This window comes from Anabrus simplex, chromosome 3 (assembly GCF_040414725.1).
Source record: "Anabrus simplex isolate iqAnaSimp1 chromosome 3, ASM4041472v1, whole genome shotgun sequence".
Lineage (NCBI taxonomy): Eukaryota > Metazoa > Arthropoda > Insecta > Orthoptera > Tettigoniidae > Anabrus > Anabrus simplex.
Genome location: NC_090267.1, coordinates 28,882,426 through 28,902,549, shown reverse-complemented (window position 1 = coordinate 28,902,549; position 20,124 = coordinate 28,882,426). Strand labels below are relative to the sequence as shown.

General features: G+C 39.0%; 1 protein-coding gene across 1 annotated transcript in view; it reads left to right on the top strand.

Annotated features, from left to right (window-relative positions):
• The first annotated feature begins 10,399 nt into the window (after positions 1 to 10,399).
• The window catches only part of LOC136866969 (luciferin 4-monooxygenase), a 132,622-nt gene continuing 122,897 nt past the window's right edge, over positions 10,400 to 20,124 (top strand). Inside the window, exons 1-2 of the mRNA XM_067144059.2 lie at positions 10,400 to 10,432; positions 11,888 to 12,055. Coding sequence (XP_067000160.2) covers positions 10,400 to 10,432; positions 11,888 to 12,055 — 201 coding nt within the window. The remainder of the gene's footprint in view (positions 10,433 to 11,887; positions 12,056 to 20,124) is intronic.

The following is a 20,124-nucleotide window of genomic DNA, read 5'->3' as shown; positions in this document are numbered from 1 at the left end:
GCTGGGTGTATGTGTCGTCTTCATCGTCTTCATCATCATTTCATCCTCATCACGGCGCACAGGTTGCCTACGGGAGTCAATTAAAAAAACCTGCATCTGGCGAGTCGAACTTGTCCTCCGACACTCCCGGCACTAAAAGCCATACGCCATTTTTATCATTTATTACTCTATACAGAATAACATCATCCGCGAAAAGCCTTTCCTCTGATGGCACATCTTTACTCAAATCATTTATATATATATATATATATATATAAGAAAACGTAAAGGTCCAATAATACTGCCCTGAGGAATTCCCCTCTTAATTATTACAGGGTCAGATAAAGCTTCGCCTACTCTAATTCTCTGAGATTTATTTTCTAGAAATATAGCTACCCATTCAGTCACTCTTTTGTCTAGTCTAATTGCACTCATTTTTGCCAGTAGTCTTCCATGATCCACCCTATCAAATGCTTTAGACAGGTCAATCGCGATACAGTCCATTTGACCTCCAGAATACAAGATATCTGCTATATCTTGCTAGAATCCTACAAGTTGAGCTTTAGTGGAATAACCTTTCCTAAAACCGAACTGCCTTCTTTCGAACCAGTTATTAATTCTGCAAACATGTCTAATATAATCAGAAAGAATGCTTTCCCAAAGCTTACATACAATGCATGTCAAACTGACTGGCCTGTAATTTTCAGTTTTATGTCTATCACCCTTTCCTTTATACACACGGGCTCTTATCGTCGTTATTATTGTTACTGTATTATTTTTTTAACGGACAAGACTGAGTTCGGTGTTTAAAGCTGGTAAAATATGACAAGTTTCTTCGACTTCATGGTAAGTGGTCAATACAACATCCATTGCTTTTAACTGGAGTCCTCTCATTGAAGACAATACTTTAAATTACTAAAACCGCCTCTTACCTAAGCAAGTGACGAAGAACCTGTAGACGATCCAAGAGAAAGATCACATGCGGATTTGCTGACAGGTAAGGAAGGTAGGTATCCTACGAAGGACCTTAAAGGGATCAATATTCATACAACATACCACACTAACACCCAGCACAGAAACACGGAATAATGATTACATCCCATCATATAGGGTGGCGTCAGGAAGGGCATCCGGCCGTAAAACAGGGCCAAATCCACATGTGCGGCACAGCGCCAGCGACCCCACAAGTGTGGGAAAGGTTGCAGCAAAAGAAGAAAAGAAGAATATAAATAAATAAATAAATAAATAAATAAATAAATAAATAAATAAATAAATAAATAAATAAATAAATAAATAAATAAATAAATAAAAACACTACACACAGAGCGACTTGGCCGTGAGTTCAGGGGAGCGCAGCTACGAGCTTGCATTCGAGAGATCGTGCATTCGAACCCCACTGTTCATAGCCCTGAAGGTGGTTTTCCATTGTTTCCCATTTTCATAGTAGGAACATGTTAAGGCGACGGCCGCTTCCTTCCCACTCCTACGCCTTTCCTATCTCATTGTCGCCATAAGACCTATCTGTGTCGGTGCGACGTGAATCTGATTGTAAAAAGAATCACAGTTCCAGCCCTTCAGACAACTCAGTGTTGAAAACATCCTGGGGATATGAGCTACGAATTGCAGGTAAATTAAGTATAATAAAGTATGAGAAGATATTTTTTTTATTTATTCCTGAAATGTACAATCCTTCCTTCATCATCGTTATGCAGTCGATTAGATTGGCAGTTTGCCTTTTACTACCTCTGCGATTGCTAACGTGAGTCAATACAGAGTTTCACTTAAGCCCTTAAAACTACAGTATATTTGGTGTAGACGTTTTTCAAAAATCAAATACTGCCTGAGGTATCGAACCAAGGAACACATTAGAGAAATAATTTTGTAAAAATGTTAATTTGGCTAGGATTAGAATTAAAACGAGTAAAGGAACAAACGATTTTAGGCTGCTTTTCCGCAACTGCATTTAGACCGCAAGTGATTTTCCAAATTTGTGTTTTTACTTGTATTCATCTATCCAAGACTTACAATTTGAAACCTTATTGAGCCCTTTAGCCATTCAATAGTTGGCATAATTGAGGAAAGTGCTTAATTTTACGTTTTTGGTGGTATGGAGACCCCTAATTTGTCTGCTAAGAATTGTTTTCAACATTAAAATATATTAGCTCTACCTGCAACTGTCCTACGCAATCCAACAGGAATCGTGCTTGAAGGAAACGGCAAGGTGATTGGATAAGACTCGGGGATATACAGTATTAGGAATTACTTTCATTCTTCCCCACCTGAAAATAAATGATACGGTAGTAACGGGAAGTGGTTATTGCCATTTTAAGCAGCAAAGCTGCCGAATTATTAGAGACTGTGAGGAAACCTCACAATCTTATACAACCATATGTCAGAAAATCATTACTGTTTCACGTCGCACCAATACACAAAGCTCTTCAGCAATGCTAAGAGAGAAAAGGTCTAGAAACGAATTAATTCATGAATGAATTAATCTATATAAATAAAATCGTAACGACCGTTCGTCTCTACATTGAATATTTTGGCGAAATGTCCGTTTCAGGTGTAATAATGACCATCTGCATATTCTTTTAGCGTTGGTGTCTATTTGTCTTTCTGTTTGTCTGTTTGTCTATAACTTGAAAACTATGGGATATATTTCTACCAAACGTTATATTTAGAATTCACCTGTCCTTGGGTAGGTTTTATGGCCAATATTGTTTCTAATTCTCGGAAATAACTGGGGGTTTCTACGAAACCGGAACCGTGATTTTGCACTCCCTCAAAATATACACAACCGAACTTGGTGGAAGTCTACCTGCCTTGAGGGAAATCAATTTCTAAACCCTCTTTCTCATGTGCATCACTTCGATACGAGGATTAATAAGGAAGATATCATTAACAGACCGTTTTCCGGTACAATTCCCACTGGACTTAACTCAAGAGTGGGTGCGTGTAAGACGTATTCCTTATAATTTGGAAGCTACTGAAGATGTTTTAACCAAACTTTATATTTAGCATCCACCTGTCCAAAGGTAGGTTTTAATGCTCATACCATTTAAAATTCTCTGAATGGATTGGGGATTTATAGGGAACCGAAACTGTGATTTTACTTTTCCACAATATACACAAGACCAACCTGACTGAAAATCGACCAACCTTGATAGAAATCGATTTCAAAAACTTTATTTGACTATTTTGACGAAATTGTCACCAAGCTATCACTTTAAGGGATAATAATGAACATCTGCATATGTTTTAGCTATAGTTTCCTCAAAGTCCTAAATTTTACCCCCCCCCCCCCCGCCCAAAATCAAGAATGTGGCACAATCTGCCAGAAGAGCTAGAAAATTGGAATTGAGCAAAATTGTATGTTTTAGCCTATAACCGACGGAAAAGTTCCAAGATCTTTAACATTTTCACTCTTTATCCCCAAATAATATCGCAATGTGGAGGCAATTTTAATGACGATGCAGACCTTCGTTTAGAGGTGTTTCGTGGCTAAACGGTAAGTCCTATTGCAAAACTGATGGCACAATCTCAGTTCAATTCGGAGTGATCTACAACTTTTGTCCTATGACGTTTCGTCATATCTCTGTTCCTTATATAGTAGATTTGTCTCTATTTCCTTATTATACCTACATTTTTCTCTTTGCACACGTATAATTGGTAGTTCGAATCACTTATACGAAAGATATAATCATCTAATTCCACACAAACATTGGCCCCCCCAGTATCCATACATGAGCCAAATTCTATGTTTGTAGCTGTCACATTATTACCCAAAAGTAATGCACTGTGAGAAAACCTTACCCAAATTTCACACTATTCAACGTTCCTAACTCAATTTTACCAATAAATAGATGAGACAGGAGAAAATATCTTAACACTAGCCATTTACACCGCTAACTGAGGCGTCTTATGGTATAATCCGTTTGTCGATATGATGCATCGTTTAACAGCAGTTAAACTGTAAATGAAGTTTTGCAATATTGTGAACATGCATATGCTTCGTACGTCGATCTGTATCTATTCATTGAAGTCGATTTGTAGCGGTGTAGAAAGGGTGTATTTGCCATTATAATTAATATTTTACATCGATAGTGACTCTCAGCAGGAGGGCGTCTGCTATTGTAATCATTACTCTCCACATCGACTTTGACTGGCAGTAGGAATAGGATTCTCCAACTCCTTCGTAACTAGCATTAGTAAGGAGGAACTACCAATGTAATTAATAATTTCCTTCTCGATTTGATGGGCAGAAGTCAAGGGAGCAAATAACTTTTGTTCAAAACTCCCCTAACCGATTGTGTTTGGGAGTAGCCAAGTGTGTCCGCCATTGTAAAAAAAATTACCCAACCAAAATGTGACTGGCATTAGGCATAGCGTTCCTGTTGTTATAATGGAAACTCACCAACTCGGTGTGACTGTCATTAAGAAAGGGGACCTATCATTATAATGATAACAGCACAACTCAATTTTGACTGGCAGTAGTGAAGCTGCCTGCTATTATAATAAAAACTCCTCAACTGTAATCTTTCTGGAAGTAGGAAAGGGCGCCTGCCATTATAAAGAAAACTCCCCAAATCGATTGTGACAGCGCATTAGGTGATTGTGATTTGCAGTAGGCAAATGAACCTGCCGTTATCATCACAACTGCTCAACTCGCACTTTACATTGGAAACAATGTATGGGAACATCCCCTTGCTGTTTCTGGATAACGCTAAGAGACATGGGATTTAAAAAAAATCTTATTCACTGCATGTACAGTAATTTACTTCGATATTCGTATACAATGTACAATACCGTAGCGAAGCACGGGTACATTTGCTAGTAAAAAATTAAAAATTAAAACATCACTGGGTGGACGGAAACAAAATCAAGCGGGTGTGTAAACCAAAGAGGGCTGGTCTTGCTGAGAAATAATTTGAAAACAAAAATACCCGATATCTCTCGCCGTTGTCATTTTAGCTAATCAGATCGGTTAACGCGTGAATTGAAATGAGCTTTGCCCGGCGGTATTGCTAAAACTGCGCGTGGCTGAAGACCAGCTTGAGAGCAGCAATGCAGGACTACTTGACACAAGAACTGAAAAGAAAATCCTAAGGAAAGCGGGACGATTTGCTCTGGATGATTTCCGAAAAACGATTAGTGTTACGAAAATGCTGCGAACTCTGGGCTGGGAAGAGTTGGGAGTACGGAGACGGGATGCTCGTATGTTTCGAGCTGTCAGTGGAGAGTTGGCGTGGAATGACATTAGTCGGCGAATAAGCTTGAGCGGAGCTTTTAAAGGTGGGAAAGGTGATAATAGGATTCAAGAGGACAAATTGGGGGCATTCTTTTTATAAATTTCCAAATTTTTATAATAATTTAAAATAAAATAAAAATGGCGTGTGGCCTCCGGAGTGGCCTGCTACAGGTCTTCCGATTTGACGTTCGTAGGCGACCTGCGCGTCGTGATGAGGATGAAATGTTGATGAAGACAGCACATTCATCTAGTCCCATGTCGTCAGGGGAATTAACCAATTATGGTTAAAATTCCCGAACCTGCCAGGAATCGAACCCGGGACCCCTGTGACCAAAGGCCAGCACGCTAACCATGTAGCCATGGAGCCGGACATTAACGAAAATATCCCATCAAGACAGTAATTAAAAATGAGAGGACTTCTCCTCTATGTGAAACTTCAACCTGACTTCTCAGCCCGTTTAGAACCACGCTATTGTCTGCTGTCCACCTCAAAACTTTTTCGAGGTCTCTTTGCAGTCTCTCACAATCCTGTAAATTATTTACTACCTGTATAATATAACGTCATCCGCAAGGAGCCTTCTCTCTGATTTCTGTTCTTAATCATCCTTTATGTATACAGAATGTCCTTGAAAAAGGTTCCAATATTTACAGAGGGATATTTACAAACGAAAGAAAAATGTCCTATATACATCGGAGTTCTGGGCTACATTGTAATGGATGGCGGCCACATGGAGCACATGTTGTGAAGAGTAGATGTAAGGCAAGGTGGTCACTGATGGCAGTGGACCATAACTCCGAAAATATTGGGTTATCGACCAATTTTGATTGGAACATTCTTCCTTCGTTTGTTAGGTGCTGCCTCCTGTGTAAATACTGGAACCATTTTCAAGGTCACCTAGGTACTCAGCGATTCCCCATAACGAATTTTCAATACCATCAGCACAGTAATTAAATCAGAGAGGACGCTTCCTCTTGGTGACACAACTTTAGTTTTCATCGTATTTACCACCATACCTTTGTCTGCAGTCCATCTCACATGATTGTCTAGATATTTTTGTACTCGCTCCGCATCCTGTTGAAAATGGTTCGTGCCAGTGCTCTTCCTTGAGGTAGGCACTCTCCAACGACTGCGCTGCCCCTGCAAACTGTAGCTCCGGATAAGAATGGCTATGAATCTCGTTAGCACGATATCTTTAAGCAGATCACATAGACTTCAACTACAAGGATATGATGGTTAATAGTGTCGTCGTTTCCAGCTGATGAATCTAAGAAAATCCACCTTCTGGGTTTCAAAGCCATCCTCTATAAACTGTGCAAGATTGACCTTTCTGGGGTATGGACAGAAAGTCAGTCACAGGGAAAATACAGTTTAAAATTGTTTCGTGCCAGGGAGTAAGGAAATAAGTCATGTGACATCGGGTCGTCATAGCACAAGTTATTGGTTAATGTTCAACAGTCAGCAGAAGAGAAAGATTATTTTAAAAATGACAACTCAATTATTTTACAATATTTTGACGTAGGCTCACTCATTTCAAACCCTCCACAAGTAGTACGGTCTCGGTTTTTAAAACTTCCTACATGTCCTGAAATGCAGGTGCTTGAATTATACTCTTTAGCTCTGGCACGAAGAAAGAAGCGACAGAAGTGACAGAGATGTGCAACAAGTCTAAAAATGTTAGTTGGAACTGAGGAGCCTGACTCCAGAAAGCCGAAACAATATCAGACATAGTTATGGGGCACGTTGTCGCCTGTGCACGCGCCAAACTTGAGAGCCTCTGGGGGTCTCAATCAATCAATCAATCAATCAATCAATCAATCAATCAATCAATCGATCAATCAATCAATCAATCAATCAATCAATCAATCAATCAATCAATCAATCATCAATGAAATGGCGTATGGCTATTTTAGTGCCGGGAGTGTCTGAGGACATGTTCGTCTCACCAGGTGTAGGTCTTTCGATTTCACGCCCTTAGGCGATCTGCGCGTCATCATGATAATGAAATGATGATGAAGACAACACATACACACAGCCCCCGTGCCAGAGAAATTAACCAATGATGGTAAAAATTCCAGACCCTGCCGGGAATGGACCGCGGGACCCCTGTGACCAAAGGCCAGCACGCTAACCATTTAGCCATGGGGCCGGACAATCATCAATGATCTACATTTAGGGCTGTCACCCAGGTGTACCTAGATTTTTGCTAAACGTTTTCAAACCACTTGGATATTTATCTAACATTTCCCTTGATAATTTATTCTATACCTAATTTGAAAATGAAAACCTACAACCTGTTTTTCAGTCATTGACCGGGTCAGGGATGTAATGAATGAAACATACTGTATATAGGCTGTTATTACAATGGAGTCGCCACTTCCAAGGCGATTTATTAATGACTGATAAATGCTATGAAATGATAATGAAGAATGTTGCTGGAACGAAAGATGACAGGGAAAACCGGAGTACCCGGAGAAAAACCTGTGCCGTCCCCGCTTTGTCCAGCACAAATCTCACATGGACTGACCGGGATTTGAACCACGGTATCCGGCGGTGAGAGGCCGACGCTCTGCCGTCTCAGGCACGGAGGCTCTCTATACCTAATTTATCTTCTTATAAATTTATATTTTTTGTCCGCCTCTGTGGTGTAGTGGTTAGCGTGATTAGCTGCCACCCCCGGAGGCCCGGGTTCGATTCCCGGCTCTGCCACGAAATTTGAAAAGTGGTACGAGGGCTGGAACGGGGTCCACTCAGCCTCGGGAGGTCAACTGAGTAGAGGTGGGTTCGATTCCCACCTCAGCCATCCTGGAAGTGGTTTTCCGTGGTTTCCCACTTCTCCTCCAGGCGAATGCCGGGATGGTACCTAACTTAAGGCCACGGCCGCCCGCTTCCTTCCCTCTTCCTTGCCTATCCCTTCCAATCTCCCCATCCCTCCACAAGGCCAATGTTCAGCATAGCAGGTGAGGCCGCCTGGGCGAGGTACTGGTCATACTCCCCAGTTGTATCCCCCAACCAAGAGTCTGAAGCTCCAGGACACTGCCCTTGAGACGGTAGAGGTCCGAAGGAAAAACCGAACCTGGAGGGTAAACAGATGATGATGATGATGATAAATTTATATTTGCCCTAATTTGTCCCCTTGAATTCTAACAGCATCTTCATACAATCAAACGTCTATATCTCGAAGTGATTTTCGTTTCCCGAAGGAACATTAAATGTTTTACGTGTTATATATGTTCTATAACTCGAGGTTCTATTACTCGGACTTTTTTGATACCTCGAAGGATATTTCAAGCCGAGATGTAAAATGTGTTTCTGTAACGTAGATATTGTCCGCATGAAGAACTGGTTCCTCCAGAAGGAACCTGAACTTAAGTCGCCTCCTTACATTAACATAAAAATATCTCTAAATTTTAGTCAGAGTGTAATTTGTTTGACTACCCGCACGGTACTGCACATCGCAACATTGTGTAGCCGCGTAACATAACAGTTTAAAGTCATACTTTAGGCTACTTCAGAACTCTCAGAAAACCGTTGACAGTACAAGATGGTGTGAAAGTTGGAAAGCTGGATTGGTCTGGCCCTCGTCACATTTCGCAGCTTTATTCAAGAACAGTGCGGGCATGTTTGGTGCTGCCAATATGCTAGAGAAATTTGTAGAGAGTACAGTGCTTCAAGGAAAACACAAAAGGAAAATAATTACAGACTTCTCTTCAATAAGAATTTGTAAGTATCTAGAATGTTCCCTATTTGGGCATAATGAATCAGAATTTAAAACACCAATTTGTAGATGTAAAGAAAGTATAATGGTATGCCTATTAGTGAAGCAGAGCAGAGGTAGTATGTTTCCTATTCTATAAATCGAATATTCGATCATTTTAAGTGTTTTCATCTTTCACAAGTACTTCGAGATATCCGGGTTCGAATGTATTTTGATCCTTGCTACTTTTAAGAAATCTCCACTCAAGCTCGTTCACCTACTAATGCAATTCCACGCCATCTCTCCACTGATAGCTTGGAACATACCGCTTAGTCGAGGAGCTCATCTCCTTACTCCCAATTCTTCCCAGCCCAAGTTTTCACTTACAGGGGTCTCTTATAAAGGCCGGGGGATACCGTAGATGCGTTCGACCACCCGGATCAAGTGAGGACAAAAGTAGTCACACTCCAACCAGCTTGGACGTTCTGCTCTTCTCCATAGGCCGCCATGATCTGTAGTAGAGTAGGGGATTTTCTACTTTCGTGAAGTGCCCTTCTTTGAAGACAAGGCAGTGTCTCAGTGATAGCAGTTTATCGCTGCACTGGTGAACGCATTGTTTTCTCTTACGCTCAAGCACAACTCACTGAACCTTGACAGTGCTATCACATGACCTTTACCCCCTCTTAAGCTGTTAAATGTTTCTTCATCTCTGTTGTCATGTTTGAAGCATTGCCTCAGAATATGGAACGGAAACAGAATACTGCGCTACGACAAAATGTGACGAACTTTGTTAACAATGACTTGCGTTCTTAAGGTCCACAGAATGCAGCGTCATGGGAATTAATAGAATTACAAACATGAAATAGAATAATTTAATACTCAACATTCCAAAAAAGGGCCCAAGAGCCTTTTCAACATACGCATATTATTATTATTATTATTACTATTATTATTATTTTTACTCAACTCCCTGGCTGAATGGTCAGAGATAAGGTCTTCGGGTCAGAGGGTCCCACGTTCGATTCCCGGCCTCGTCGGGGATTTTTATGGCGTCTGATTAATTCTTCTGGTTCGGGGACTGGGTGTTCTTGTTTATCCGACCACCCTCCTCTTCATATCCAGACAACACACCACACTACCAAGCACTACAAAAGCATGCAATAGTGGGTTGGGGTCGGGAAGGGCAACCGGCCTTAAACAGTGCCAAATCCTCATCTGTGTGACATAGTTCGCAACCGCGAGCCCATATCTGTAAGAAAAGCGTAGTCCTAGAGAGCAAGGAAATTGAGGTTTGTGATTACATTAGAAGTATTCTTTTTTTCACAATTTGCTTTACGTCGCACCGACACAGATACGTCTTATCGCGTCGATATGATAGGAAAGGGCTAGGAGTGCGTAGGAAGCGGCCGTGTCTTCATTAAGGTAACAGTCCTGGTGCCTAACACCATCAATGGTAATGTGGATATACACAATGATCATGGCCTGTGCAGCAATCATCTGGTGGCAGAAAGTAAGTCAAGGAAAAGTCGGCAGTAGATTGGATAGCCCACAGAGAATGGCATGCATAGCCATAACTGGAGCTATGAGAACTACGCCGACGGAAGCCTTGAATACTTTACTAGACCTCCCATCACTATGCAATTTCATAAAAGGACAGGCTAGAATGAGTTCATATGGACTGGCACAATCAGAGTGCTGGAATGCACAAAGACCCAATCCAGGACACTGTAAAATTAACAGAGTAATAACAGAGGAAGTTTTACACATGCCTTCTGATCATATGATACCAAAGTACAACTTTGAAAAGCCGTTTCAGACCCAGATTTAACAAAAGGAGATTCGGATATCAACAAATGGAATACTGAAAAAGAAGATATAGTTGGTGGACTGATGGCTCAAAGACCGTGGATGGCACAGGAGGAGGGATGAACGGGGAAGACCTGAGAGATCCATCCAGATGAGCCTGGGAAAACACACTACAGTCTTTCAAGCTGAAATGATAGGTATCACAACACGTCTTGAAGAAAATCTGAAAATGAACCATAGGAATTTTTACGGACAGCCAAGCGCCCATTAAGGCACTAGAGGCATTCTGGATAATATGCAGAATTGTCTGGTACTGCCACTCACTTCTCCTGAAGTTCTCAATGTACAAAATTGTCAAAATAATATGGGTACCAGGGCATGCAGGTATAGAAGGAAATGAAAAGACAGATACACTGGCTAGGAAAGGGGCAGAAACACATTTTGTAGGCCCAGAACCTGTATGCGGGATTTCCTATGGACAAGCCCAACACTACATAGAAAAATGGGTACAAAAGAAACAAATGGAAAACTGGTAAAGTACTCCAGGATGCAGACTTGCAAAGGAACTGATAAAAGGACCAAACAAGAGGCATGCTAAAGAACTGCTGAAACTCAGCAGGGAAAATATAAGATGGGTAGTAGGACTGTTGACAGGGCACTGTCATCTGGAAAAACACCTACATAAAATTGGAGTAAAAAGAGACAGCATATGTAGGAAATGCAATGAAGCAGAGGAATGAGCTGAACACATACTTTTCGAATGTGAGGCGCTAGGTAGAATCAGACTCTGCACTCTACGACTACCAGGTGAAGAGAGAGAGAAAAAATCCAAGAAGACCCAATAAAGACAACCTAGAGCTTTGTAAAGGGAGCAAGTACATCTGGGTGGGAATGAAGGAAAAACATGGAAGCAAAAGACCTGAGAAGTCGACGCTAATTAGGAACTAATATTTAGAGACCCCATGAAGAACAGAAGAAGAATAAGAAGGTAACAGTACCAGCATTTGCCTGGTGGGAAAATAGGCAAGCCCGAAAAACCATCTTCAGGGCTGCCGACAGTCGGGTTCGAACGTACTATTTCAGTTCAAGCTATGAGGGTCAGACCACGTGTTCCATGTAGAGACTAATGCCTATCATTCTTTTAGTGTGCTCCCCCTAGTCACGAGGACCAGAAGCTCATACATTTCGACACTTATCAGTGGTCAACAGGATGTCAGAGCAACAGCTTGTATTGTCAGGCCCTCAGCTCCGTAAGCGGCTCCCTGAGATATCTCCAGGGGAGTATCTACTGCAGAGACTGCGGCTGCATGGGGATCGAACGGCACAAGTAAGTCACTCTACAATTATTATTATTATTATTATTATTATTATTATTATTATTATTAGGGGTGGTGAATTTCCGCAAATGCGATGAAGTGTGAAATGCTCATAAAGGCTTGCATTGAGGCAATTCTTGGCAATTCTTTAAGAAAAGACTAGGAAAACAACATATAGGGAACCTGCTACCTGGGCGACTGCCCTAAATGCAGATCAGTGCTGATTGATTGATTGATTGATTGATTGATTGATTGATTGATTGATTGATTGATTGATTGATTGATTGATTGATTGATTGATTGATTGATTGATTGATTGATTGATTGATTGATTGATTGATTGATTGATTGATTGATTGATTGATTGATTTATTTAGGAGGAGGCTTGCAACGGCGCGTGGTTCGTTGGGCCTGATCAAGTAAAATAAGTAAATAAATGAATATTTATTATTATTATTATGATTTCCTTCTTTCTTAATCTGTTTACCCTTCAGGGTTGATTTTTTCCTCCGACTCTGCTAGGAATCGCACCTTTACCACCTCAAGGCTGGAAAGTGAGGCTTTGGGTGGGGGATACAACTGGTGAGGAGGACAAGTACCTCGCCCAGGCGGCCTCACCTGCTATGATGAACAGGGGCCTTGTGGGGGATGCGAAGATTAGAAGGGGTAGAGAAGGAATAGGGAAGGAATCGGCTGTGGGCTCAAGTTAGGTACCATTCCGGCATTTGCCTGGAGGAGAAGGAGGAAACCACAGAAGACCACTTCGAGGATGGTTAAGGTGGGAATCGAACCCACCTCTACTCAGTTGACCTCCCGAGGCTGAGTTGACCCCGTTCCAGCCCTCATACCACTTTTCAAATTTCGTGGCAGAGCCGGGAATCGAACCCGGGCCTTCTGGGGTGGCAGCTGATCACAGTATGCACTACACTACAGAGGTGGGCATAAAGGCTTGTAGACTTGTATTTCCATTTCTTAGAACCCTTAAACTACTTTAATTTTCAATGTGTTTTACTCAAAATTATATCAAAACGCTACATAAATGAAAAATTCACGATTTTTTAAATGTAACTTTTTCTTTCTTCTTTTGTGGATGTTATTTTAAAAGAAATGCCACAAGTAAAACATTTTGTATCTAAATTGACAATAGCATTCTTACAATCAAGGAAAATGAAAAGTGCTCATATTAATTTTTTCGGAGAAATTTTCCTTGCAGTAATATTTTCTTAACACGCTGAAATTCATAGTTTAAATCTGTGGAATATGCTAACAGTTATGAATATACTTTAAAAGATGATTTTAATATCTGGATGAAAATGTGTTTGACAGCACTTTTTCATCCCTCCTAAATATTTTGAATGTTGAATGCTATTTGTGACTCAATTTGTGACACAATAAATAAATTAATTAACTAATTGGAGGGCTCTTTCCTCCCTTGTGTACAAAAGTTGTGGAATGAATAGTAACGTTTTGCACAGTGCTGGAGGATAGTTTACCCACAGATATGTTGCAATTCATGTACTCTTTTTCAAATGGAAGTTTTATCCGGACGGAGTGGCTCAGACGGTTGAGTCGTTGGCCTTCTGACCCCAACTTGGCTGGTTCGAATCTGGCTCAGTCCGGTGGTATTTGAAAGTGCTCAAATACGTGAGGCTGTTATCGCTAGATTTACTGGCTTATAAAAGAACTCATGTGGGATTAAATTCTGGCACCTCGGCGACTCTAAAAACCTTAGAAGTAGTTAGTGGGACGTAAAGCCAATAACATTATGATTATTACTATTATTATATTCTCTATTTTTTAACTTAATTTATTTTTTATTATTTTTATTTATTTATTTTTATTTTTTATTGGAACATTTTTGGTGGCTGCCATTCTTGTAGTTGGATCCCATGATTCCCCTAATTATTCTGCACTCCTTTTTTCTCTATTTCTTAGAGGAATCCCTTATTGGCAATTAGAGAGATAGGGTTTCGGGTACATACATTATTATTATTATTATTATTATTATTATTATTATTATTATTATTATTATTATTATTATTATTATTATTATTATTATTATTATTATTAAATATTATTTTCACATAGATATGCCCAACCGAGGAGCACACTTGTATTTTTTTAGCTGATGATTTTGCCTTCTTCTATTCCCAAAATATCTTCACCCTCTCATTCAAATTCTTCTTACGTTCTTCTGCCCAGGTTTTATTAGTTCTAGCTTTCGGATCCGCGAAAGAATGATTATTAATCAGATCAGTTCTTCACAGTTTCCTGGTTGATGTTGATTTCCTGAAGATCTGATTCTATTTCATTTAGCCAGTTGTTCTTGATATTCAGTGTGAGGGCAAGATTTAGAATTATTTTGGTCAGTCTATCATTGTTCATTCTGAGAATGTGACCATAGAATTTCAACCTCCTTTTCCTGATAGTGTCTTAAGATTTTTGGCAATAAATTTCATGAGATTTCCTTTTCATTGATACCCCCTCTGTGCAGACAGGGCCGAAAATTTTCCGAATTTTTTTCTTTCATGCTTTTCTATATCCTTTATGAGTGATCTACCACCAATTATTAAGTTTTCCGATGCGTATAATGCTCCAGGTTTTATCAGTGGTGGCTGATGGTATCTGAAGCTGGGTGTTGCACCAAAATTTTCGGTGTCACAATTTCATAGCTTACTGAAAAAACAAGAAACTCTATTAACGTTTAGTAATGAAATTCATATACGGTATATAAATAAAATCGTAACGACCGTGTGTCTGTACATTGCCTATTTTGGTGAAATTCCGGCACAGTTATTCGTTTCAGTTGTAATAATGACCATCTGCATATTTTATAGCTGTCTGTTTGTCTATTCTTTGTCTGTCTTTTTGTCTATAACTTGAAAACTGCTGGATATATTTCTACCAAACTTCATATTTAGAATCTACCCGTCCTTGGGTAGGTTTTAAGGCCAATATTGTTTCTAAATCCCTGAAATGGCTGGGGTTTATACAAACCGAAGCCGTGATTTAGCACTCCCACAAAATATACACAACGAAACTTAATGGAAATCAATTTCTAAAAACGTTTTTCTCGTGTGCATCACTTCAATACGAGGATTAACATGGGAGATATCATTAACGGGCCGTTTTTCGGTACAAGTCCCACCGGACCGGTGCGTGTAAAGCGTATTTCTTATAACTTGAAAACTACTGAGATATTTCAACCAAACTTCATATTTAGCATTCACCTGTCCAAAGGTAGGTTTTAAGGTCCATACCATTTCAAATTCTCGGAATCGACTGGGAGTTTATAGGGAACCGGATCAGTGATTTTACTCTCCCACAATATCTATATATATAAAGTAGCTTGTCCTGACTGACTGACTGACTGACTGACTGACTGACTGACTGACTGACTGACTGACTGACTGACTGACTGACTGACTGACTGACTGATTCATCATCGCCGAGCCAAAACTACTAGACATAAAGAAATGAAATTTTGGGGATATATTCATATTAAGATGTAGGTGCTCGCTAAGAGAGGATTTTTGGATATTCCTTCGCTAAGGGGGTGAAAATGGGGGTGAAATTTTGAAATGAGTGTGTCTATATCTCAAAACTTTAAAAGTTTACAGATGTGAAAATTGGTATTTAGAATCTTCCTTAAAAATAAGGAAACACATATTTTTTTGTTTTCAGAAAATCCCAATAGGAGGGGGGGAAAAGGGTGAAAAAGGGGTTGAATGCCTTTAATCAGGATACCGGTACTTATATCTCAGAAACTGAAGATATTACAGACCTCAAAATTGGTACTTTTGATCTCTTTCAAAAATAAAGAAACACAATTTTTTTTGTTTTTGGAAAATCCAATTAATGCGAGGGTGAAAAGGGGTGTGAATTTTTAAAATGATTGCATCTATACCTCAAAAGTTTTAAAGTTTAGAGATGTAAAAATTGGTATTTGGAATCTTCATTAATAATAAAGGAACACGTATTTTTTTGTTTTCGGAAAATCCCAATAAGAGGGGAGTAAAGGGGTGAAAAAGGGGTAGAATGCCTTTAAAAATACTTATATCTTAGAAACTGAAGATGTTACAGACCTGAAAATTGGTGTTTGGGATCTCCTTTAAAAATAAAGAAACGCGTATTTTTTGTTTTTAGAAAATCCAATTAATGGTGAGGGGGTAAAAGGGGGATGATTTTTTAATATGAGTGTATCTATACCTCAAAACTTTTAAAGTTTATAGATGTAAACATTGGTATTTAGAATGTCCTTTAAAAATAAAGAAAGACGTATTTTTTGTTTTTGGAAAATTCAATTAATCGGAGGGTGTAAAGGGAGTGAATTTTTCAAATCAGTGAATCTATATCTCCAAACTTTTAAAGTTTGCAGATGTAAAAATTGGTATTTAGAATCTTCATTAAAAATAAAGAAACACGTATTTTTTTGTTTTCGGAAAATCGCAATAGGAGGAGTGAAAAGGGGTGAAAAAGCGGTTGAATGCCTTTAATGAGGCTACTTATATCTCAGAAACTGAAGATATTACAGACCTGAAAATTGGTGTTTGGGATCTCCTTTAAAAGTAAAGAAACACGTATTTTTTTTTTTTTTTGTTTCTGGAAAATCCAATTAACAGGGGGTGGAAAGGGGGTAATATTTTAAAATGAGTGTATCCATATCTCAAAACTTTTAAAGGTTATAGATGTAAAAATTGGTATTTAGAATCTTCATTAAAAATAAAAAACACGTATTTTTTTGTTTTCGGAAAATCGCAATAGGAGGAGTGAAAAGGGGTGAAAAAGCGGTTGAATGCCTTTAATGAGACTACTTATATCTCAGAAACTGAAGATATTAACAGACCTGAAAATTGGTGTTTGGGATCTCTTTTAAAAATAAAGAAACACGTATTTTTTGTTTTTGGAAAATGCAATTAAAGGGGGGTGAAAACGGGGTGATTTTTTAAAATGAGTGTATCTATATCTCAAAACCTTTAAAGTTTATAGACGTAAAAATTGGTAGTTATAATCTTCTTTAAAAATAAAGAAACACGTATTATTTTGTTTTCGGAAAATCCCAATAAGAAGGGTGTAAAAGGGTGAGTAATGGGTTGAATGCCTTTAATGAGGCTACTTATATTTCAGAACCTGAAGATATTACAGACCTGAAAATTGGTATTTGGGATCTACTTTAAAAGTAAAGAAACACGTATTTTTTCGTTTTTGGAAAATCCAAATATTGGGGGGGGTGAAAAGGGGGGGTTAATTTTTTTAAATGAGTGTGTCTACATCTTAAAACTTTAAAATTTACAGATGTAAAATTGGTACTTAGAATCTCCTCAAAAATAAAGGAACACGTACTTTTTGTTTCCTTAAATCCCAATAGGAGGGGTTTAAAAGGGTGAAAATGGGTTGAATGTCTTTAATGAGGATACATATATCTCAGAAACGAAAGATATTACAGAACTGAAAATTTTATATGGGATCTCCTTTAAATACAAAGAAACACATATTTTTTAGTTTTTGGAAAATCCAATTAATGGCGGTTAAACAGGAGTGACAAAATGGGGTGAATTTTTTGAAAGACTATATCTACAGAATAGCTTGGAAACGTAAAATGTTACAGATGTAAAAAGTAGGTGTTTGGAATCTCCTGTAAATGTAAAGAAACATAGGTGATTTGTTTTGGGAAACGCCACTTAAGGGGAACTCAAAAGGGGTGAAATTTTAAAATGAGAATTTTTACAGTATATCTCAAAAACTTAACATGTTACAGAAGTGAAAAATGGTATTTTTTATCTCTATTAAACATAAAGAAACGTGTATTTTTAGTTTCTGAAAATACCACTTGGGTGGAGCGGGGGTGGGGGTAGGGTAAAAGTGACTGAAAATGGTGTTGAATTCTTTTAATTAGGCTACTGATATCTCATAAATGAAGATGTTACAGACGTGAAATTTGATATTTGGAATCTACTTTAAAAGTAAAGAAACACGTAGTCGGAAAATCCAATGAAAGGGGGGGGGGGTGAAAGAATTGAAAAATTAATTGACTTAATTGTATGAGAATACATACATCTAATAAAAACTAAAGTTGTTACAGACGTGATAATTCGTATTTTGATCTCCTTTAAAAACAAAGAAAAACGCGTTTTTTTGGGCGGGGGGGGGGGGGGGAAACCATCTTGGAGGGCGGGAGTGTAAAGGAGTTGAATTCCTTTCATGAGGACACACAAATCAAAAATTGAAGAATTTTGTGTCGTGATAATTGGTATTTAGAAGATCCTGTACTATTAAAGAAACAAGTATTTTTTGCGGGAAAATTCACTTGCTTATGGGGGGAGTAGTATGAAATGAAGTGCAAAAGTAAATTATTTTTATGGGGATACTTATATCTCAAAACTGAAGGTAATAGACGTGAACATTGGTGTTTGGAATCTCCCTTAAACATAAAGAAACAAGCCTTCTTTTAATTTTTCTTGGGGGGGGGGGGGAGGTGGCGGTAAATAAACTTAACGGTGGTGGGGTGTAGAAGGAGGTGAGACCAATTGATTTTACTGTTATTAATGTACTTATAAGGATCCTCCGTTGCTCAGGCGGCAGCGCGCCGGCCTCTCACAGCTGGGTTGCGTGGTTCAAATCCCGGTCAATCCATGTGTCATTCGTGCTGGACAAAACGGAGGCGGGACAGGTTTTTCTCCGGATACTCCGGTTTTCCCTGTCATCAGCCATTCCAGCAACACATAATAATAATAATAATAATAATAATAATATTCCGGACCGTCGTCAAATGTTCGGACCGCGCTGGAAACGGCTCGTGGACGGGTAATGACTAAGAATGCAGCCCGGCCGCGGGTTCAGTGCCGCCAAGGCACCCAATATGACACCACGCTGGATCTCCTGAAGGATTTTATCCATATTAAAAATGATTATAGGAAAAGATGGCACAGATTTACGGACCCAACTGACCGGGAGGAATACCTGAGCCTAACCCGGGAAGTACGGAATCGATTGCTGAAAAGGAAGATTGAAAAAATGGGAGGAAACGTGCCGTAAAATAATAGAAAACGAGTCAGATCGGGAATTTTGGAGAATTCTCGCACAAAACGAGTCAGATCGCGTATTTCGGAGGATTATATATCTAAAACAATAAGCATTCAATTATAAATTTCAGTATAATACCGTAGCGAAGCACGGGTATCTTGCTAGTATACAATACAAGAACAACCTGACTGGAAATCGACCAAGCTTGAAGGAAATCCGTTTCTAATTTTTTTACTATTTTGGCGAAATTTTCGTACAGCTATCCTTTTAAGGGGTAATAATGATCATCTGCATACATTTTAGCTATAGTTTCCTGAAAGTCCTAAATTTTACCCCCCTCGCCCAAAATAGAGATTGCGGCATAATGTGCCAGACGAGCTAGAAAATATAAATTAGGCACAATTATACGTTTTAGTCTGTAACAGACGGAAAATTTCCAAGATCTTTAAATTTTTCACTCCTTATCCACGAAGAATACCGAAATATGGTGGCAATTTTAATGACGGTGGAGATCTTCATTTCGAGGTATTTCGGAGCTAAACGAAAAGTCCTATCACAAAACAAATGGCACAACCTCAGTTCAATTTGGAGTGATCCACAACTGTGGCCCTATGACGTTTCGTCGTATCTCTATTCCTCGTGTTAGATTTGTCTCTATTTCTCGATTATACCTACATTTTGCTCTTTGTACACGTATAATTCGTAGTTGAAATTACTTATGTGAAAGGTAGAATCATCTAATTCTGCACGAACATTGGCCCACCCCGTGTCCATACGTGAGCCAAATTCTATGTTTGTAGCTGTCATATTAGTACCCAAAAGTAATTCACTGTGAGAAAGCCTTACCGAAATTTCACCCTATTCTACGTTTCGAACTCAATTTTACCCATAAATAGATGAGACAGGAGAAAGTATCTTAAGATCAGCCATTTAGACAGCTAAATGAGGCGTCTTATGGTGCAATCCCTTTGTCGATATAATGTACCGTTTAGCAGCAGTTTATCTGTAAATGAAGGTTTGCAAGATTGTCATTTATATCGATAGTGACTATCAGCAG